This window comes from Pelophylax lessonae (genome assembly GCF_965119305.1).
Source record: "Pelophylax lessonae genome assembly, chromosome: 9".
Lineage (NCBI taxonomy): Eukaryota > Metazoa > Chordata > Amphibia > Anura > Ranidae > Pelophylax > Pelophylax lessonae.
The window spans coordinates 48,357,971-48,381,480 of record NC_138776.1 but is presented as its reverse complement, the minus strand read 5'-3'; the positions used below and the strand labels follow the sequence as shown (position 1 = coordinate 48,381,480).

At 45.5% G+C, this 23,510-nt stretch overlaps 1 protein-coding gene across 1 annotated transcript in view; it reads left to right on the top strand.

Annotated features, from left to right (window-relative positions):
• The window catches only part of LOC309564206 (guanylate cyclase 2G-like), a gene marked incomplete at both ends in the record, with an annotated part of 133,633 nt that overhangs the window by 62,681 nt on the left and 47,442 nt on the right, over positions 1-23,510 (top strand). The window contains one exon of the mRNA XM_082268833.1: positions 23,005-23,091. Within this exon, the coding sequence (XP_082124959.1) occupies positions 23,005-23,091 (87 nt within the window). The remainder of the gene's footprint in view (positions 1-23,004; positions 23,092-23,510) is intronic.

The window sequence follows — 23,510 nt, the reverse complement described above, 5'->3', positions numbered from 1 at the left end:
ATTCATCTTTCCCTCGATTGCAACCAGTCGTCCTGTCCCTGCAGCTGAAAAACACCCCCACAGCATGATGCTGCCACCACCATGCTTCACTGTTGGGACTGTATTGGACAGGTGATGAGCAGTGCCTGGTTTTCTCCACACATACCGCTTAGAATTAAGGCCAAAAAGTTCTATTTTGGTCTCATCAGACCAGAGAATCTTATTTCTCACCATCTTGGAGTCCTTCAGGTGTTTTTTAGCAAACTCCATGCGGGCTTTCATGTGTCTTACACTGAGGAGAGGCTTCCGTCGGGCCACTCTGCCATAAAGCCCCGACTGGTGGAGGGCTGCAGTGATGGTTGACTTTCTACAACTTTCTCCCATCTCCTGACTGCATCTCTGGAGCTCAGCCACAGTGATCTTTGGGTTCTTCTTTACCTCTCTCACCAAGGCTCTTCTCCCCCGATAGCTCAGTTTGGCCGGACAGCCAGCTCTAGGAAGGGTTCTGGTCGTCCCAAACGTCTTCCATTTGAGGATTATGGAGGCCACTGTGCTCTTAGGAACCTTAAGTGCAGCAGAAATCTTTTTGTAACCTTGGCCAGATCTGTGCCTTGCCACAATTCTGTCTCTGAGATCTTCAGGCAGTTCCTTTGACCTCATGATTCTCATTTGCTCTGACATGCATTGTGATCTGGAAGGTCTTATATAGACAGGTGTGTAGCTTTCCTAATCAAGTCTAATCAGTATAATCAAACACAGCTGGACTCAAATGAAGGTGTAGAACCATCTCAAGGATGATCAGAAGAAATGGAAAGCACCTGAGTTAAATATATGAGTGTCACAGCAAAGGGTCTGAATACTTAGGACCATGTGATATTTCAGTTTTTCTTTTTTAATAAATCTGCAACAATGTCAACAATTCTGTGTTTTTCTGTCAGTATGGGGTGCTATGTGTACATTCATGAGGAAGAAGAATGAACCTAAATGATTTTAGCAAATGGCTGCAATATAACAAAGAGTGAAAAATTTAAGGGGGTCTGAATACTTTCCGTACCCACTGTATAGTGAGAGAACATTATTATAGAAAAACAAATTCTTTAATATTTTTATTCCCTAAAAAAAAAAAGAAAAAAAAAGCTGCATTTCTAACCCTATCCAACCATAATTAAAGCCAAAGGGCAGCCAAAAATCAGCACAAGGGACTTACAGGTATTATGATGTTTCCCTTGTGCTAATTCCTCTCCTTTCAGTAATAAACAATTAATCCTGCTTGGTACTGTCCCGATCAACTTCCACCCCTGCTGCAGTAATCTTCGGATGCGGCAGGGTAAGGGACTGTCGGTAGAGCGAGTTTGACTATGCCTGCCTTTTCATGTCAGATCCGCCATTTAACCACTTACCGCAAAGTGACGTAGGGCTACGTCGGCAAACCTTGCGGTATTATACCGGGGTGATGCCTCAAGCTAGAGGCACCATCCCGGTACCGTGGTTTAGAGCCGACGGTCGGCTTTCCGTCGGTAACGACCGATGCGGCTCGGGAGCCGCTCGATCGTTACCCTGGTGAGCGGGAGGGGACGTCCCCCTCCTGCCGCCTTTGCTCGGCCTCCCGTCCCACCAGGAGACCCGAGCACCCTGCCGGCGCATCCGCCGGCTGGATGGAGTCCCAATATAAGCCGGAAGCGGCTTTGATCGGGTCTCCGATGGCGTAACCCGGAGGCGGCGTCCATGACGTCACTTCCGGGTTACTCTGCTGCAAAAGGCGACAGATTTAAAAAACAGCTGTATGCAAAAATGCCGTTTTCGGCGTTTTGCATACATGAAAGTGTAGTGGAGGGGTCGAGGGTCTTTTAGACCCTCGATCCCTCCATAAAGAGTACCTGTCACTGCATATTGCTGTCACAAGGGATGTTTACATTGCTTTTGACAGCAATAAAAGTGATCAGATTTTTTTTTTTTTTTTAAAACCTGTAATAAAGTAAAAAAAATAAATAAAATAAATAGGAAAAAAAAAATTTTAGCCGCCCCCGTCACCGTTAGCTCGCGCACAAAAGAAAACGTATACAGAAGTCGAGCCGCGAATGAAATTACTGTTCAAACCACACATGTGTGGTATCGCCGCGATCACCAGAGTGTGAGCTATAATTTAAAAAAAAATAGCTACACTCTAAATCTAAACTGGTAACCGATAAAAAATGTTAAAGCGTCGCCTATTGAGATTTCTATTGACCGCAGTTTGTCGCCATACCATGGGTGTGTGCAATTTTAAACCGTAACATGTTGGGTATCTATTTACTCGGCGTGACATCATCTTTCACAATATCCAAAAAAAAAATGGGCTAACTTTACTGTTTATTTTTTGTAATTTTTCCAAAAAAATGGCGTTTTAAAGACCGCTGCGCAAATACCGCGTGACAAAAAATATTGCAATGACCAACTATTCTCCAGAGTCTTTGCTAAAAAAAAAATATATATATATATATATATATATATATATATATATAATGTTTGGAGGTTCTAAGTAGTTTTCTAGGAAAAAATACTGATTTTAACTTGTAAACAAAAAGTGTCCGAAATAGGGCTGGGGCTTAGGTGGTTAAAGAAGGAGGTACTTCTAAGAGATATTTGATAGCTCTGCCCCTTTATTCATTGCAAAAATTATATTTTTTTAAGCAATCCATAACTTTAAAAAAAAATGAAACAACAAGCTGCGCTTGGGTCTGTTAAATATAAAACAGTTGCTGCACATATGTTGGATAAAACATAAAAAACAGTATAAAATTGAAAAGCAGCGCTATATAAAAAGTCCAAAGGTATAGGTAAGGTCCAGCTGATTGGTCTCCTTGAAGTGCCACCACCAGAGAGAGAGAGAGAGAGAGAGAGAGAGAGTGACCCGAATCACCCTGCTGCTTACCGTCCCACTATTAAAAGAAGGCTCAAAGGATCCACCAAACTGCTTCTCCAGAAATCCCCAGCAATTCCAAGATCAAGCCAATTAGGTGCGACTCCATATAGATGATACAGGGCAGACTGATCACTCATAAGTAACAGGAAAAAGCAAAAAGAAAACCATAGTGCAACACCTTATGAAACACCATTTATTTTCATTTGCCAAAAAACTGCTTACAGGTAATATGAGTAAAATGAGCTTAGCTGCCAGTGATTGTGGCCAAGTGATCCTGACAGATAAGCTCATTTTACTCATATTACCTGTAAGCAGTTTTTTGGCAAATGAAAATAAATGGTGTTTCATAAGGTGTTGCACTATGGTTTTCTTTTTGCTTTTTCCTGTTACTTATGAGCAGGGCTTTTTTTCTCAGAGAATAGGTTCAGGAACTCCTCCATTTCGAGTCAACCTTTGACTCTGACCCTTACCCACCTCCAAGCACTGTTCCTTGGTTCCACCCCTTACCCACATCCCAATACCGCCCCTTTTAGAGAATACAGACCCAAGAATTATTTTGTGGTGCTAAGTATTTTGTATGGAATTTGTTAATGATAACGCGAAAGACAGTAAAATAGATCTAGCAACAATGGACACTCCAACGACAATAGATCCACCTCAGCAACAATAGATTACCAACAGCCAGAATCAATAGACCCTCCAGCAGCCAGCAACAAAGACCTCTCCCTCAACAGTACATCCCTCCCAGCAACAACTGACCCCCTGCCACATAAGATCCACCCCCAGCAGCAATAGATCCCTTTTAGCAACAATAGACCTTCCCAGCAACAATAGTCCCCCTGCTAAAATAGATCCCTTCCAGCAACAAAAGGTTCCTCAGTAGCAAGCATCAATAGACCCTACAGCAACAAAAAACCCCTCCCTCAACAGTACATCCCTCCCAGCAACAAGTGACCCCCAGCAACCTAACACCCACCAGCAACAATAGACCCCTTGTGAGCAACAGAAGAACTCCCCAGCAACAACAGGCCCCCCTTCCTACATAAAAATAGATCCCCACCAGCAACAATAGATCGCTCAGCAGCCAGCAATAATAGACCCTCCAACACACCCCGGCACCTGCTATTACATACATTCAGTTCTGAAGGTGCCAGAACTGCGTTCTCCCGCGTTCCCCCGCGTTCCCCCGCGTTCCCCCTGAAAAAAAGCCCTGCTTATGAGTGATCAGTCTGCCCTGTATCATCTATATGGAGTCGCACCTAATTGGCTTGATCTTGGAATTGCTGGGGATTTCTGGAGGAGCAGTTTGGTGGATCCTTTGAGCCTTCTTTTAATAGTGGGACGGTAAGCGGCAGTGTGATTGGAGTCACTCTCTTTCTCTGGTGGTGGTGGCACTTCAAGGAGACCAATCAGCTGGACCTTACCTATACCTTTGGACTTTTTATATAGCGCTGCTTTTCAATTTTAATCCATAACTTATTACAACTAAAACAAATCAATTTTACTTTTTTTAAAAAGTGTCACAGTACATAAAAAGCATACATTTTATTCTATAATCTGTCCATTTTAAAATTACACTACACTTAATAATTTCTGTACAAAGCATAGCATAGAATCGAATAAAGGCTTTTCTTTTTTACACTTTTTTTAAATTTGACATTAAAAAAATAATGAACAAAGTAAATTCAATTGGCAAAAAAGTTTACATTTTTAGGGGTTAGAAAAAATAGAAACAAACTAAATATTAAAATAATAGCTACTAATGAGAGAAGGGAAAGAAGTTAATCAGGACTGATAAGGGTAGACGATGGGTTAATACTGAGTTAAATAGGAACAAATTATACTTATTTAAAAAAACTATACTTTTTTACTTTTGATGTTGCATGGCCAATGTCCAAAACTGGTGAAAGGTAATAAACCAATGAATAAATATTGATCTAGCATGTCCTAACCTGTAAAACATGAAAAAGAAATACATCCCAACCTAATTTATCCCAAATTGAAAAAAAAGCTTTTTTAGATACTTTTGGCTGCAAAATCAGATTTTTTTTTTTAATGAAGTGGCAATGGGTCTGAATTGACCAGTGGAAGTAGCAGTCACAACAGATCCAAAAGCTTTAGGAGGGTCACTCTTAAAAAAAATGAAGCTAAAGCCCTCCATTTATTACAAATTGTTCAGAAGCAAAACAGTTCAATAGTATAACTTGTGAGCTTTTTTCTTCACGTAACAGTGCATAAAAACATTTCAAAACCACAACCTCCTCATTCTATGAAAGCCTTCCCATTCCCACTTTTATTTAAAATATTGACTTCAGGTAGGTGTTTTGTAAAAATTGAAAAGCATCAGGAAAGTACAAGTTCACTTGAATAGTCAGCAAAAACAAAGAGATGAGGTGGATTTTTATCTTGCAATAAAAATAGAGCTTATTATCTGAAAAACAATAGCCACAAATATTGTTCAGTGACTGGACAGTATGTAAGTAGATTGGTTAGGCAGCAATATAGGAGGTAGAGCTAAGGCAAGTTTTATCTTGCAAAAAGAAAAAAAAAATTAGAGTGTATTATGTGAGAGAAAATGGTCACAAATAATGTTTAATAGCTAAACAGTATGTAAGCAGCTTGTTCAGGCCACAGAGATACAATAGCCACAAATATTGTACAGCAACTGGATAGTATGCAAACAGCTTGGTAGGCTACAGTGTTGGAGGTAATAATGAGGGAGATTTTACCTTGCAGTAAAAATAGGAGTTTAAAATAGCCACACATAACTGGGAGAGACAAGGCAGCTTTTATATTGAAAAACATATTATGTATTATTGTATTGACTGGCTAGTATGTAAGCGACTTGGGTAGACTGCAGTATAAGAGGGAGAGACAAGGCTGGTTTTAACTTGTAATAAACTTTAGAGTGTATTTTCTTGGTAAGCTACAATGTAAGAGGGGAAGGTGAGGTAGGTTTGATCTTGCAATAAAAATTAGACTGTATTATCTGGGAGTCTATAGCCACAAACATTATACATTGGCTGTACAGTATGTAAACCACTTGGTAATGCTGTAATGTAAGAAGGAGCGATGAGGCAGGTTTGATCTTGCAATAAGAGTGTATTATCTGAAAAACAATAGCCACAAATAATTTTGACTATTGAAGCACCAGAACATGTACAATGCAAAATTTTACATGCAGTAAACATTACAAATTTGGTAGCTGGGGTCCAGATGCATTAACATATGTAGCTCATTTATGGTGCTAGAGCACTGGAATAGGCCGCAAACTTCGTGGTGCAATGCAGGATTTACCCTTACTTGTCAGCTAAGGTCCAGCTGCAGAAATGTTAAGTGGTTGGTTTTGATTGCTTTATAGACAATTTTAAGATTGCTTGTGTCAGTATTTTGTGGCCTTTTTTTTTTTTTTATATAATCTTTATTTCAACTTTTCAAAAACACATATAGGAATAAACAATGGGTGAAAACCATAGGTATAATAACAAGCATTTGACAAGGAAACATCAACCCACAAAGGTCCAATCCTTAGGATAAGAAGTCCATGTAATGAAATAGGCCACTCCCCTGTACTTGGCACCCAGAGCTAAGTGTCGAGGGCCGTAGCCCCCTCTAGCATCTTTTGCTTAAACATCATGGCAGGCGCTCATCCGCAAACATAAGGAGCATATGGGAAACCTGTCCAATCAGGGCTATAGGGGAGAAGGGGTTTGGTGGCAAACAAGGAGGAGAGGACCAGGTGATGAACCAGTCCTTTTAAAGGGGGGTGGGGGGAGCGGTAAATGAAAAACCGGGGAAACAAGGAAGGTCTGAAGGTCTCAGAGTTCTACAGCTAAACTGGGTCATGGGTCAACACTGGGTCGTCTTCCGTGAGGGCGGCCTAAGGCCGATAGCGAACACCTAATCTGGAGCTTGAGTGCTAGAAGGGGATGAGGCCTGCCCACCCGTGTCTCCACCAGTGTAGTGTATCCACACTGCCCATTTGGAGTAGAATTTTTCATATCGGTCCCTGCACCTTGCCATCCACTCCTCCGTGTAATGTACTGGTACCTTTGGGTACCCTAATTACTCTTTCATAAGTGTATGCGCCCCACCATTCTCTTTTGGTAAGGTGCGCATACACCTTTAAGACTGATGCTGTCATCACTGAGCGCCGGACTGGATGGCTATTTAGATCGCCGGCTCTCACTCACATGTGTTCGTTCAAACTGCTTTGTGCCTTGATGCTAACCTGTCTTGAAGCTCTCGTGCTTGCAAGCATACCTCGCTGTCGGAACCACGCTGCGCTGATCCCTGTATCCCGCTACCGGATCATCCGCTCTTGCCGAACCTCTCCTCTGCTACATTGCTATTAGTGATAAGTACCCCACAGGGGAAACCTCTATAACCTTCATACTAAAGCTTACACTATCTAGCTCTGCATACTAAGGACTATTACTACATCTGCATTATCTAAGATTGCTAGCTCTTGAGCCTACTACCACCTGTTCTTGCACTGGGTTGATCTCTCTTGTATGTCCACCTGCTACTCTGTCATCTGCTACCATACATGATTGCTAAACCTATCTGCATCCCATCTGCTACTATCTTACTTTCAAGAACATTTCCTTTCAAGTGTCTATCATCTACCATCTCTACCCAACCTGTCTCTTCAGCCTATCATCACTGTGTTACTATATACATAAGTCACTCTAGGAAACATCTTATTGAGTGTGTGTATTTACTTGCTGAATTGAGATCATCCACACATGATGAGTCATTGGGAGTTGGGATTGGTGTCTCAGCGTTTCTCTACATGACTACTCAAGTGGAATATTTCTGCAGCTGAAAATCCACATCATACATAAAACGCAGGAGCGTTACAGATTGAACGAACCACAAATGGATTCAGCAGAAATAACCACTCAGATGACACAATTAAAACAGCAAGTAACTGCGTTAATACACGCACTTGCTGAATTAAAGAAGACAATCAGGCTCTGTCGCAGCAGGTAATTAGACTGACACAACTTACCACTGCTCAGTCCCCTGAACCCAAAATAAATCCTCCTTTGGTATTTACAGGCGATCGCAAAAAATTTTGCGAATTTAAAAACGCATGTGAGTTACTTTTCTTGCTAAAACCCCGTACCTACCTTACTGATCACATTAAGGTTTGTACTATTATTTCTTACCTAACAGGCGATCCTCGGGCCTGGGCAGACTCTCTTTTTGAGAAAAGCGACCAGCTTCTCAACTCCTATGCCTTGTTCCTAGCAGAACTCACTAGCCTATATGATGATCCCAATAGGCAGAGTACTGCCGATCTTCAATTAAGATCCTTGAAACAAGGTAGGAGACCTGTAGAAGACTTTGTCGCAGAATTCAAGAGATGGACCCTTGATTCAGAATGGAATGATGCATCTCTGAAAACCCAATTTAGGCTTGGCCTATCAGAGGCCGTTAAAGACGAGCTCGCCCGAGCGGATCTGCCAAAAACCCTGGATGCATTGATACAACTCAGTATCACCATAGATAGAAGACTACGAGAAAGAAAGGCTGAGAAAATGGGAATGCCATTATCCAGTTCTTCTCGGATTTCGGCCGTTGACCCCGTTCCTATGGAGGTAGGAACCATACGCCCACCTCTATCAACTATGGAAAGAGCCAAAAGACGATCTGGTAATCTCTGCTTGTACTGTGCATCCCCGGATCACAAGATAAACGTCTGTCCCCTAGTCTACAAAAAGAAGGGTGAGTGTTCACATGTCCTCCTAGGGGGATTGACAACTTCAATCACTAACCCTTACCTTTCTGTTTGCTTAACATTACAGTGGGACCAGAACAGGATTACTACTAAGGCCATGATTGACACAGGATCTTGTGGAAATTATATTGACATACGTTTTGCTGCTTTAAATAAAGTTCCTATTATTTCTAAACTTAAACCTGTCTCAGTGAGTCTTATTAACGGTGTTCCTTTATCCTCTGGTCCGATCACTGATCAGACACAGGCACTCCTAATCACTACTAACGGGTCTCATATGGAGACCACTACCTTCGATCTAATACCTTCACCCCACTTTCCCATTGTGTTGGGACTTCCCTGGTTGCACACACATCAACCAACCATAGATTGGAAGGAACGGACCCTGGCCTTCCTCTCTTGCTATTGCGAGGGTACGTGTAACCTCCCGTCTTTCGGGAAGATCCTGTCTGTGGTGACAGATGAGATTGCACCACTATGTTATCAGGATCTCTCTGAGGTTTTTCTTGAGAAAAATGCTCAAGCACTACCTCCCCATCGAGACTATGATTGTAGCATTGATCTACTCCCAAATAGCAAATTGCCGTTCGGTCATGTTTATCCTCTTTCACAGGATGAACTTTCCCATCTCAAAGACTATTTGGATGAGAATTTGAAGAAAGGTTTTATTAGACCTTCCACTTCTTCCACAGCAGCAGGACTCTTTTTTGTCCGCAATAAGGACTCAAGTCTCAGGCCTATCATCGACTATAGGCAATTGAATGCTATTACAATAAAAGATCGCTATCCTCTACCGCTTATCCCTGAGCTCATTGAGCAGGTGCGTGGAGCTACCTATTTTTCAAAATTGGACCTGAAAGGAGCATACAATCTCATTCGAATCCGTGCTGGACACGAGTGGAAGACTGCATTCAGAACCAGATACGGATTGTTCGAATATCTTGTAATGCCATTCGGGCTATGCAACGCCCCGGCAGTTTTTCAACGATTTATAAACGATATTTTCAGAGACTTACTAGATGTCTGTGTTGTGGTATATCTGGACGATATACTTATATATTCACGATCCCTGTCTGAACACATAAGACATGTAAGACTAGTATTATCGAGATTGCTTGCACATAACCTTTATGTGAAACTGAAAAAATGCTTGTTTCATAAAGAAGAAGTACTGTTTCTAGGCTACATCATATCCAAAACAGGAATCGAGATGGACATGAGTAAGATATCCTGCATTCAGGATTGGCCTACACCAACCACACGCAAGGCGCTACAGCGATTCCTTGGATTTTCGAATTTCTACAGGAAGTTCATCAGAAACTTCTCTGCCATTGTGAGACCCCTCACACAGCTCACTAGCATTAAAAAACCATTCAAATGGTCAGATGAAGCAAATAAAGCTTTTCACCTGTTAAAGACAAGGTTTACTTCTGCTCCCATATTACGCCATCCAGACCCATCCCTCCAATACATTCTGGAAGTAGATGCGTCAAACATGGCAGTAGGAGCAATACTCTCCCAACGACCAACTCACACTTCACCACTTCATCCAGTCGCCTTTTTTTCTAAATCCCTAAGCAGTCCAGAGATAAATTACCCCCTGGGTGAAAAGGAACTGCTTGCTGTAAAATTGGCTCTGGAGAATTGGCGACATCTACTCGAAGGCACCCAATTACCAATACTTATATACACGGACCATAAACATCTCCAATATCTTCAGACTAACAAAACTCTCTCTCACCGACAGGTAGGATGGTCACTATTCTTTCTAAGGTTTAACTTTCTAGTGACCTACACACCTACAGATAAGAACAAAAAGGCGGATGCACTATCACGACTAACTGAAGAAAACTACTTTGAAATCCCTTCCGTTCCTATGATACCTCACAAACGCATTATTGGAGTTGTCCGTTCCTTGAAGGAAGAGGTTTTGCATGGTATAAGTTTGGATTCACCCCCACCACAACTAAATACTGATGCAGAAGGCTTCCTCTACTACAACGACAAACTTTACATACCACCTACCATACGCACCAAGATCTTGGAATTATCGCATGATGTGCCTATGGCAGGACATATGGGTATTGCAAAGACTCTTAATCTGATTACCAGGCAATTCTGGTGGCCTGACATGAAAACATCTATACAAAAATTCGTCTCTTCATGCAATGTCTGTGCCAGGTCCAAAATTTACACTACGAGACCATCCGGTCTACTATGCAGTCTACCAATACCCCAAACTCCATGGGAAGTTGTGTCCTTGGACTTTATAGTGGACTTTATTAACTCCTTCCAAAGGATTTAATACCATCTTAGTGTCAGTGGACCATCTGACAAAAATGGCACATTTCATTGCTATTCGCAGACTACCTTCGTCCAAACAAACGGCAGAACTCCTGATGAAACATGTCTTTAAGTTACATGGTATCCCAAAAACTCTTCTGTCTGACCGTGGATCACAATTTATTTCCAAGTTCTGGCAAGAACTATGTCACATACTACGGATCGAGCGGAAGCTCACTTCTCCTTACCATCCGCAGACCAATGGACAGACTGAAAGAGTCAACCAATGCATCGAGCAATATTTACGTTGTTACACTTCTTACCAACAGGATGATTGGGTGGATCTTCTCCCTCTGGCAGAATTTGCCTACAACAACGCAACCCACAGTACGACCAAGCAGAGTCCGTTCTACTTGAACTATGGGTTTCATCCCTCTATTCTTCCACCCCGCATCCTTCCTTCAAATAACCCAGTAGCCTCAGACTATCTTACCCAAATAAAGGACTCTCTGGGTTTGCTTAATACTACCATTGCACACGCTCATAGTCAACAAAAGAAGTACTATGATCTTCGCAGAAGACCTTCTCCTCAGTACGCTATCGGGGACCTCGTTTGGCTCTCAACAAAAAATTTAAGACTGAAAATCCCTAGCAAAAAGCTTGGACCTCTGTTCTTGGGACCTTTCCCAATCAAGAAACTTATTGGAAAAGCTGCAGCACAGCTTACATTGCCAATAGACCTCAAAATACATCCCATTTTCCATGTGTCACTACTGAAGCCCCATGTTCCTGACCAAGGAATAAGGCCTACTATCCCACCTCCTCCTCCTGTACAAGTTGAAGGTGGAGAAGAATATGAGATAAAAGAGATTCTGGATTCTCGTATCCACCGAGGAAGACTTCAGTACTTGGTTCGATGGAAGAACTATGGGCCCCAAGACGACACCTGGCTAAACACCTCTGACATACATGCCTCTAAATTAATCCGCAATTTTCATGCGAAGTACCCAGACAAACCAGCTCCAGAGGCCTTCAGGAGCCGGCCTTAAGGGGGGGGGGGGGTACTGTAATGTTCTGGTACCTTTGGGTACCCTAATAAACTCTTTCATAAGTGTATGCACCCCACCATTCTCTTTTGGTAAGGTGCGCATACACCTTTAAGACTGATGCTGTCATCACTGAGCGCCGGACTGGATGGCTATTTAGATCGCCGCCTCTCACTCACATGTGTTCGTTCAAACTGCTTTGTGCCTTGATGCTAACCTGTCTTAAAGCTCTCGTGCTTGCAAGCATACCTCGCTGTCGGAACCACGCTGCGCTGATCCCTGTATCCCGCTACCGGATCATCCGCTCTTGCCGAACCTCTCCTCTGCTACATTGCTATTAGTGATAAGTATCCCACAGGGGAAACCTCTATAACCTTCATACTAAAGCTTACACTATCTAGCTCTGCATACTAAGGACTATTACTACATCTGCATTATCTAAGATTGCTAGCTCTTGAGCCTACTACCACCTGTTCTTGCACTGGGTTGATCTCTCTTGTATGTCCACCTGCTACTCTGTCATCTGCTACCATACATGATTGCTAAACCTATCTGCATCCCATCTGCTACTATCTTACTTTCAAGAACATTTCCTTTCAAGTGACTGTCATCTACCATCTCTACCCAACCTGTCTCTTCAGCCTATCATCACTGTGTTACTATATACATAAGTCACTCTAGGAAACATCTTATTGAGTGTGTGTATTTACTTGCTGAATTGAGATCATCCACACATGATGAGTCATTGGGAGTTGGGATTGGTGTCTCAGCGTTTCTCTACATGACTACTGAAGTGGAATATTTCTGCAGCTGAAAATCCACATCATACATAAAACGCAGGAGCGTTACACTCCGCTGCCATGATTTCATTCACCAATTTTGTCCAAGCTGCACGGCTGGGCACCGCCAACTGCTTCCAAAATATCGGGACCAGCCAGCGGGCAGTGTTCAAAAGATGCGGCAGTACACTTTTCTTATATCTGCTAAGAGGAATGGATGGTACATGAAACAGGAAGTGGCGGGATGTCCACGTCCAGGATCGCCAAGATCTGTGCCCGCACATCCAGCCAGAAAGGCCGCAGGAGCGGGCACCCCCACCATATGTGTAGGAAGGAGCCCCGACACCCACAGCCCCTCCAGCAGCGATCCGACAGGCCCGGATAGATCTGTGCGAGCCGGGAGAGCACTCTGTACCATCTAGTAAGTAACTTTTCCCATTTTCCTGCATCTTCGTATCTACCATGCTAGAGTGTCTTAGGTGGTACATATGGGATAGTTGCTGTTCGGAAAAGATACACTGTAGGTCTCTCTCCCACTCCCGCACAAATAGGGGTTTGGACGCGTTGTCATTCAGCACAGAAGCTGATACAGCAGAGCAATGGAGTGCTGGATCAGTTCCTTGGATATGCAAAGTTTCTCATAAGGAGACATCGATGGCGGGGAGCGAACTACGTCCAACTTTGGGCGTAGAAAGTGGATGAGTTGTTGATAACGACAAAAATCCATAGGGAATCTACCGTACCGTTTCCGGAGCTCCGACAAAGGCAATATCACCCCTTCCTGAACAAATCGACCACATCGTGTCTCCCCTCCCAACACTCAGGTTCCAAAAAAGGAGACATCTTCCCCCGGAAGGAACCATGGGAACCCCCCGAGGGGCGCCAGGGGGGAGACCGCTTCTGACAGCTGTAGCCGTTTGTTAACTGCATCCCAGACCTGCAGGGTATGTATGGTGGCTGGAGAAGCCAGTGGGGACAGTCCTCTATGCTCTCCTGTAAGCCAGGGAGCATGGGACAGGTTCCTGCCCGCCATGAATTTCTCCATGGGGACCCAGAGCTTGTTCCGGACATGGTGATGCCAGTCCAGAACCCTCTGTAGTGCAATCGCTTCATAGTATCTCTGAACAACCGGGATCCCCAAGCCACCTGCACCCTTAGAGTGCTGCATGAGGCCGAATGCCAGTCGGGGGTGCCTGTCATTCCATACAAAACAGATGAACATGCTGTTGAGGCTTAAAAAGAACGACCGGGGCAAATACACAGGTAGCATCTGCAGGTAAAACAGGATTTGAGGCAGAATATTCATTTTCAGCACGTTCACCCGCCCAATCCACATCAGTGTCAACTTAGCCCAGTGTAACGCTCCTGCGTTTTATGTATGATGTGGATTTACAGCTGCAGAAATATTCCACTTCAGTAGTCATGTAGAGAAACGCTGAGACACCAATCCCAACTCCCAAAGACTCATCATGTGTGGATGATCTCAATTCAGCAAGTAAATACACACACTCAATAAGATGTTCCTAGAGTGACTTATGTATATAGTAACACAGTGATGATAGGCTGAAGAGACAGGTTGGGTAGAGATGGTAGATGACAGACACTTGAAAGGAAATGTTCTTGAAAGTAAGATAGTAGCAGATGGGATGCAGATAGGTTAGCAATCATGTATGGTAGCAGATGATAGAGTAGTAGGTGAACATACAGGAGAGACCAACCCAGTGCAAGAGCAGATGGTAGTAGGCTCAAGAGCTAGCAATCTTAGATAATGCAGATGTAATAATAGTCCTTAGTATGAAGAGCTAGATAGTGTAAGCTTTAGTATGAAGGTTATGGAGGTTTCCTCTGTGGGGTACTTATCACTAGTAGCAATGTAGCAGAGGAGAGGTTCGGCAAGAGCGGATGATCCGGTAGCGGGATACAGGGATCAGCGCAGCGTGGTTCCGACAGCGAGGTATGCTTGCAAGCATGAGAGCTTCAAGACAGGTTAGCATCAAGGCACAAAGCAGGTTGAACGAACACATGTGAGTGAAAGCTGCTGATTTAAATAGCTGTTCAGTCCGGCGCCTCATGATGATGTCAGCACTCTTAAAGGGAAACACACCTATATGTGCTTCATCTATCTAGGTAGATGGAAAGCACCCGGAAATGATGTGATAGGAGGCACTGAGAGTGCCAGAACCTTACAGTACCCCCCCCCCCCCCGTAAGGCCGGCTCCGGAAGGCCTCTAAGGCTGGTTGTCGATATAAGAATCGGAAAAAGCTGGTTGCCGATACGAGAATCGGATAAGACTGGTTGCCGATACGAGAATCGGATAAGACTGGTTGCCGATACGAGAATCGGATAAGGCTGGTTGCCGATACGAGAATCGGATAAGACTGGTTGCCGATACGAGAATCGGATAAGACTGGTTGCCGATGTGAAAATCGGTAAAAAACTGGTTGCCGATACGAGAATCGGATAAGACTGGTTGCCGATGTGAAAATCGGAAAAAAAAAAAACTTGTTGCCGATGTGAGAATCGGATCACTTGTTGCCGATATGAGAATCGGATCAGGTTGGTAACCGATGTGAGAATCGGATCACTTGTTGCCGATATGAGAATCGGATCAGGTTGGTAACCGATGTGAGAATCGGGTCACTTGTTGCCGATATGAGAATCGGATCAGGTTGGTAACCGATGTGATAATCGGATCACTTGTTGCCGATACAAGAATCGGATCAGGTTGGTAACCGATGTGAGAATCGGATCACTTGTTGCCGATACGAGAATCGGATCAGGTTGGTAACCGATGTGAGAATCGGATCACTTGTTGCCGATATGAGAATCGGATCAGGTTGGTAACCGATGCGAGAATCGGATCACTTGTTGCCGATACGAGAATCGGATCAGGTTGGTAACCGATGTGAGAATCGGATCACTTGTTGCCGATATGAAAATCGGATCAGGTTGGTAACCGATGTGAGAATCGGATCACTTGTTGCCGATATGAAAATCGGATCAGGTTGGTAACCGATGTGAGAATCGGATCACTTGTTGCCGATATGAGAATCGGATCAGGTTGGTAACCGATCTGAGAATCGGATAGGACTTGTTGCCGATACGAGAATCGGATCAGGTTGGTAACCGATGTGAGAATCGGATCACTTGTTGCCGATATGAAAATCGGATCAGGTTGGTAACCGATGTGAGAATCGGATCACTTGTTGTTAGGGTGTCTGCTACATGAACCCCTCACTAGAATCGGACGCATAACCATCCGAAGTAGTCCTAGCAACCAATGCTTCTTCAAACATCCTCAGATCCTTCCTACATACCACCGTGTCATTAGAAGCGCGTACGCAGTCAGGTGCAAGAATCTCAATGTTTTCATTGGAAGCTAGAAATGTACTTGCAAAAATAGGAGTATCTATACCAACATCTGCCAATTTCTGGGTGTCCTTTTCTGATATAGAACGGGGACAGGGCTGGCAACAGCCTTGGTAATTTCCAGGCTGTTTTTCAGGGAAGACAGTTCGGATTCGCCTGGCCTCCATTGGGAGAGCCTTAGGCCTATGGGGTCGGGTTGGGCAGGATGTAATGAAATGTCCCCCTTCTCCACAATAAAAACAAAGGCCACAGATTCTCCTGTGATCTTTTTTTTTTTGTAAGGACAACTTAGTATGTACGGCACCAATCTCCATAGGCTCCTCATCCATCTCTGTAGGATCAGGGTTCAAATGAGATGTGTCAGAGTGACAAGGCTGACTGTTTAAGGCAGGCTTGGACCATGACCAGGCAGGATCACCATATTCATTTGGTTTCCTTTTTTCCCTAGGTAGCCGAGGTCTGCGGTTACCTGGAGCAGGTTTAGGAGTAGATTTTTGGGAGGGGAGACACTGGGAGTGCATCGCAATTGCAAATGATTCCCAATTGTCTAGGATCAGACTTTTTTCTTGCAGTTTCTCGTATGCCCACATTTTTATTTTGCCAGAAAGAAAATTAATGGCAGCATGCACTTTAATAAAGTCATTATGATAGGTCCTGGGCTTAAGGATAAATAGGAGCTCACAATCCATACGAAAAAAAAGAAAAGAGGAACGGGAACCATCAAACCTGTCTGGTAGAAGGACAAGAGGTTCTGGGGGTTGAGCAGCAGTAGGCTGTGTCAGTCTGGCCACCTGCTGCGTCAGAGCCTGATTGTCTTCTTTTAATTCAGTAAGTGCGTGTATTAACGCAGTTACTTGTTGTGTTAACTGTGTCACCTGAGTGGTCATTTCTGCTGAATCCATTTTATCTGGTTCGTTCAATCTGTAACGCTCCTGCGTTTTATGTATGATGTGGATTTACAGCTGCAGAAATATTCCACTTCAGTAGTCATGTAGAGAAACGCTGAGACACCAATCCCAACTCCCAAAGACTCATCATGTGTGGATGATCTCAATTCAGCAAGTAAATACACACACTCAATAAGATGTTCCTAGAGTGACTTATGTATATAGTAACACAGTGATGATATGCTGAAGAGACAGGTTGGGTAGAGATGGTAGATGACAGACACTTGAAAGGAAATGTTCTTGAAAGTAAGATAGTAGCAGATGGGATGCAGATAGGTTAGCAATCATGTATGGTAGCAGATGATAGAGTAGCAGGTGAACATACAGGAGAGACCAACCCAGTGCAAGAGCAGATGGTAGTAGGCTCAAGAGCTAGCAATCTTAGATAATGCAGATGTAATAATAGTCCTTAGTATGCAGAGCTAGATAGTGTAAGCTTTAGTATGAAGGTTATAGAGGTTTCCCCTGTGGGGTACTTATCACTAGTAGCAATGTAGCAGAGGAGAGGTTCGGCAAGAGCGGATGATCCGGTAGCGGGATACAGGGATCAGCGCAGCGTGGTTCCGACAGCGAGGTATGCTTGCAAGCATGAGAGCTTCAAGACAGGTTAGCATCAAGGCACAAAGCAGGTTGAACGAACACATGTGAGTGAAAGCTGCTGATTTAAATAGCTGTTCAGTCCGGCGCCTCATGATGATGTCAGCACTCTTAAAGGGAAACACACCTATATGTGCTTCATCTATCTAGGTAGATGGAAAGCACCCGGAAATGATGTGATAGGAGGCACTGAGAGTGCCAGAACCTTACACCCAGTCAGTAAGGTCACGTCGGATCACCGTGAAAAGGGGGACCCGGGCCAAAAATGGCTTCAGGGTCAGTGCGAAAATAAGCGGCGAAAGGGGGAAGCCCTGGCGCGTGCCATTTCGAATCGGGAAGGGAGGAGACAGGTAACCCCCCGCCTTAACCCTAGCCTCCGGAGAGGCATATAGCGCCGCTAGCCAACGAGACATATGTGGACCCAGACGTTCCAGAACCGTCCGGATGTACACCCAATCCACCCTGTCGAAAGGGTCGATGGAGCGGTTGGGACCCGACCCAGTGGATAACCTGGAGTGCCCTATTGGCGTTGTCTCGGGCCTCCCTGCCGGCTATGAAACCAGTCTGGTCAGGATGAACCACCGACGGTAGCAAGGGTTTCAGTCTATCCGCCAGGATTCGGGCTAGAATCTTGACATCCGTGTTAAGCAAGGATATCAGTCGGTAACTGCTTGGCAATGTGAGGTCCTTACCCTCCTTAGGGAGGACTGTGATATGGGCCAGGAGCGCATCTCTAGTGGTAAGGGAACCCTGTGCCAATGCATTAAAATACGTGCACATAGGGGACATGGGGGTCGAGCTAAATTTGAGGTAGTACGCATTGGTATAGCCGTCCGGCCCAGGGCTCTTGCCCTTCGGCAGTGCCTTCAGTGCCACCCCCAGTTCGTTTTCCGAGATGGGTCGCTCAAGGGCTGTCGCTGCTCGGGAAGTAAGTTGAGGAACATCGGCCTCCTCCAGATACTGGTGGATCCGAGCATGTTTCGCCGCCAGACTTGCCTCTGACAGTGGCGGTGAGAGGCTATAGAGCTGTGCATAATAATCCCGGAAGGCCTCGGCAATCCGAGAGGGGAGTTGTGTCACGGTGCCCTGTGAAGTCTGTAATTTAGGGATGCGGGTAGATGCCCACTGTCTACATAACGTTCGGACCAACATCCGCCCGCTCTTGTTACCAAACTCGTAAAATTTGTGAGAAAGGTAACGCAAACCTCTGCGTATCTGCAACTCCAGGAGTGCGGATAGTTCCACCCTGAGAGTCTGAAGGGTTTGAAGGGCATCTGCCGACTGTGACTTTTTATGCGACAACTCCGCCTTCCGGATCCGCGCCAGAAGCTGGTTGAGGTCTGCCATGCGTTCCCTCCACAATCGCGCCCCCTGTGAAATCAGCTCGCCCCACACCACCGCCTTGTGGCCCTCCCAAACCGCAAATGGGGAGACTTCGTCACCACCGTTCTCCCTGAAATAGTCGGAGATCGTCTCAGTCACCACCCGGGTCACGACCGCATCGTCCAGCAGGTTTTCATTTAGGCGCCACGTCCACTCCCCGGCCCCCTGATGTAGATGGTCAAGTTGTGCAGTCACCGGTGCATGGTCAGAGAGCGTACGAGGTCTAATGTCTGCCCCCGCCAGTGAATATAGGCGAGACTGGTCCATCAGTATCATGTCTATGCGCGTGTAGGAGTTATGTGTCGCTGAATAGAAGCTATAGTCTCTAAGGGAGGGGTGGAGGAGCCTCCAACAGTCCACCAGGCCATGGGCTTGCAGTATTTTAAGGAAACGACGATGGGCCACAAACGAGTGCGCTGATCGTCCCGTCGAAGTGTCAGTGCGAGGGTCCGCACAGAAGTTAAAATCTCCCCCGAGGACCAGTTGGCCCTCACGGAACGCAGTCAGGGAGTCCAGTGTCACGTCCAAAAAGGACAATTGGCCTGAATTCGGGGCATATTTGGAAGCCAAAGTCAGTGGGCGACCGTATAGTGTACCCTTCAGGAAAATGTACCTGCCCTGGGCATCCAGAAGGAGGTCCACTGGGACAAAGGGACAATTCTTGTGTATTGCTATCGTGACCCCCCTGACTTCGGCCGCGGGGAATGACAGTAAAACCATTGGTTGTATAGGTGTGTTGGCAATCGCGGCATGGACCGAGGGCAAACATGCATCTCCTGCAGAAAAACCACCTGTGCGCCCAGCCTCCTCAATTCAAGCCACAACTTACCCCTTTTAAATTGAGAGCTCAGTCCCCGGACGTTGTACGTCAAGAATTTCAAAGGAGCCATATGCAATCCGATAAGAGCGGACCCCAGGAAGCCCGGGGCAGGAGCGGGAGAGAGCCACCAGTACCACCTCACATCTGACCGAAGACCCTGGAATATAGAAAGCGAAATAACATGACCTTCAGGCAGTACACATAACAGAAAAAAAGGGGGGGGCAATGAAAACAACAGAATAACAATCACTGAACAGCGAACAATGAGGACCCGAGGAGGCCAAATGCCCATCCTCTGCCTCAAAAAGTGCCCTGACCGGCCATGGCGAGCCCCGTCTCCCACTGCTAGAAAGGGCAGGGAAAGAGGAGGGGCGCCCCTGCCCGTCAGTGGTCGGGGCCCCAAAAAGGGGGACCATCTCCGGCTCCCAAAAATCTGGAGAGCTGGGGAAAAAAGGGGGAAAAATGGTAGGGCAGGAGGAGCGAGGCGCCCCACCTATCACCTCTGCAGAGAACAGTTCCAGTTCCACCAGTCCAAACAGTAATTAGGGTAGTTGAAAAGTAAGAAAGAACAGGGGGGCTCAAAAAGGACGTGGGGGAGTCTTCAGTTATCAGAGGGCTATGAGATCGTATCCCATAGACCAATCCACTGCTGTCCGTAGATGAGAGGTGCTCCGATCCACAGCTGATCAAGTCAGGCCACCGTCCCCGGGTAAAAGTCCCCTCATCACCGAGACGGCAGACAGGGTACCATGGAGAAAAGTGGTTTTGGCGTGGTCCACTGGTCCCTCAAGGGTTCTGGCGGGAAGGCCCGGGGCGCGGGCGGGTACAGTTACGGCCTCGTTGTCTGGCTTGTTGCCAAGGAGGTGTGCGGGTTGGCAAAGGTGGGTCAGGTGCAAGGCGCCAATCTGGCACGTCCACTGGACGAAGATCAAGCTGAGCAACAAAGTGCGGGAGGTCATCTCTGTTCCGTAGGACATGCTGTTTGCCATTTTTAGTCACGGTGAGACTGAAGGGGAAGCCCCAGCGGTAGGTTAAATCCGCTTCCCTGATAGTTTCCAGCAGGGGTTTCAAGGCTTTGCGTTGCATCAGTTCAGGGTGCAACGTGAGATATCAGGATATAGGGAGATCCACGCCCCATCAAAGTCCACATCAGGAACCCCTCTCATGTGGTACATTATGCGGTCTTTCACAGTGTATTTGTGTAGCTTGCAAATAATGTCCCGTGGCCTTTCAGGATCGTCAGAGGGGGGGCGCAGGGCCCTGTGCGCCCAATCAATTTCTATATGGTCCGGGGCGTCCCTCCCCAGGATCTGCTTGAAGATGCCCTGAAGGGTCGGGACAATGTCTCTGGCAGCTGTGGCCTCAAGTAGGCCTCTGATGAGAATGTTCCCCCTGCGACTCCTATTCTCCATGTCATCAAGCTGGTCTAAAAGTGCATCAATGCACCTATCTTGAATCCTACAGCGGTCAGTGAGGGCCTGCACAGCGGGAATAATGTCCTCCACCTTAGTCTCAACCTCCCCTACCCTGTGGCCTAGGTGCGCGGTGTCGGTTTTGATTGCCTCTATATCCTGGCGTAGGGCCTTCTCTACTCTGTCAGCCAGCCGGTCCAAGTCCGCGGCCGTGGGAAGAGATAAAATGGGAGCCCTGAGATCCCTATGGTCAGCTGCATCTTCCGGGCCTCCTCTGGTGGTGTAGGAGCCCGTGGAAGTGGGAGACTGCGGTGCAGTGAACTGCAGGCGGGGGGATGGAATAGGAGAGCGCGCGCTTACCGCAGGCTCGGCGTGCTCCAGCGCCATCTTGGGTTGTGCAGGCCCCGGTCGGCGGCTGCCGGCAAAGAAGTCTCCGATGGAGCTTGAGCATGGCTGGGGTGTCCTCTGAGGCTGCGGGCACTGATTCCGCTTTGGTGGCATCCTGTATGGATCGAGGTGAGTGTCTCTGATGTTAGGTAGGATGCTGTAAAGAGGTGATGTGTCGGGAGCTCCTGTTCAACATGTCCTCACTCCGCCGTGCCGAGACCCCGCCCCCTTTGTGGCCTTTTTATACCCCTCTATGGCTGCCTTTGCAGCTTGGGGGGGGGGTGGGGTTAGTAAAATTGTGGCACAAAAGCCTTTTTGGCACTTACAACCAGCTGCAGACACATTGGGGGGGGGGGGGGGAATTCAATAACGCTGCTGTGCCACTTTTCTGGTGTTAATCCCTCTTTTTACTGTATTTCACCAAATTCATGAAGCTTTTGCAACACCTTTGGTTCTGACATCGACTTGTGCACCAAATTCAGGTAGTTCTAAAATGCACCACTTTTACATTGTGTCGCATGGAATGCACCAAAATCAAAAGTGGAGCTAATTAGGACCAAATCTCTTTTGGCATACAGAGAGAAAAACTGTCTCAGACAGATTTTACAAGAGTGTCTCCAGTGCATTCTTTTTACCATGGCTGATACGCAGCAGGCAGATAGGGCAGACTGCAATGGTGCCATCAGTGGCAGAACAATTTAAAAAATAAAAATCGCACAGGTGATCAAATACCACCAAAAGAAAGCTCTAATGTGGGAAAAAAAGGACGTCAATTTAATTTGGGTACAGCGTCGCACAACCGTGCATTTGTCTGTTAAAGTCACGCAGTGCCGAATCGCACAAAAGGGCCTGGTCTTTGAGCAGCCAAATCCTCAGAGGGTAAAGTGGTTAAGGGGAGAAAACCTTCTGGTCCAGAAGTGGTTAAAACATTATTACTTTTTCCCAATAAAGTCGTTTGAAACTTAAAAAAAAAAAAGTGATATGCTTTAATGGAACATCAAAAAAAAAAAAAAAAAGTAGTTAAAACGAATATAGCCAATTTTCTGAAAATAACAAAAGAATAACAGAACTTCTGAAAATACGAATCAATTCAGAACAGCGAAAACAAATCATTCTAACATAACAATTATGATGAAACGAAATTAACAAATGAAACCGAAAACAAGCAAATTTTTCCATCATGCGTATCTCTATTCACGTATTCTTTTTGGTGGGGGGGGGGGGTATATTATTTTTAATGTTTGAGAGTCACATCTCACCATGTGTTTTTTTTTTTTTGTTGTTTTTTTTCTGCATATGGTGATTAAGGACTTATTTAATGCACTATAAAAAATGTTTGTTTGTTTTTTTTAGGGTATTAACGTGGCCCTTAAGTTCCTCACTGACCAAATGGCGTCTTTGCGAGTGAAGAAGCCATCGGTGCTAAAGGAATTCCGCGTGGTGAGTTTGTCAGAAACTTAGAGGAAAACTTTCAAAAGAAAATACTTTCAATGCTGACCTCCTCATGTTTTTGACAGCTGTAAACATTTTTTACCTTTTGTGTTGAATTTCTCCAGGAAAATAGCAGTTTACTTCCTGTGCCTAGGCACTCCTTTTTATGTAGCCTCATAACTGTATATAAGCATACCTCTCAACTTTAGAACCTGAGAATGAGGGACATTTCAGGGAGACAGTGACCTGCAGCACAGTAAGCGTGCCATGGTAAAAAATTGGGTGTGGTTGAAATGTGGCCGCAGCGAGGGGATAATCTTCCTTAGCGCTGGGAGTGTTGCTTATATATAAAGCTTAGGCACCTTTGGGCCACCCAAGTGAGACTAGTAAGGCGGCACGCACACTGCAGGGTGGTGAACAATGGGTGT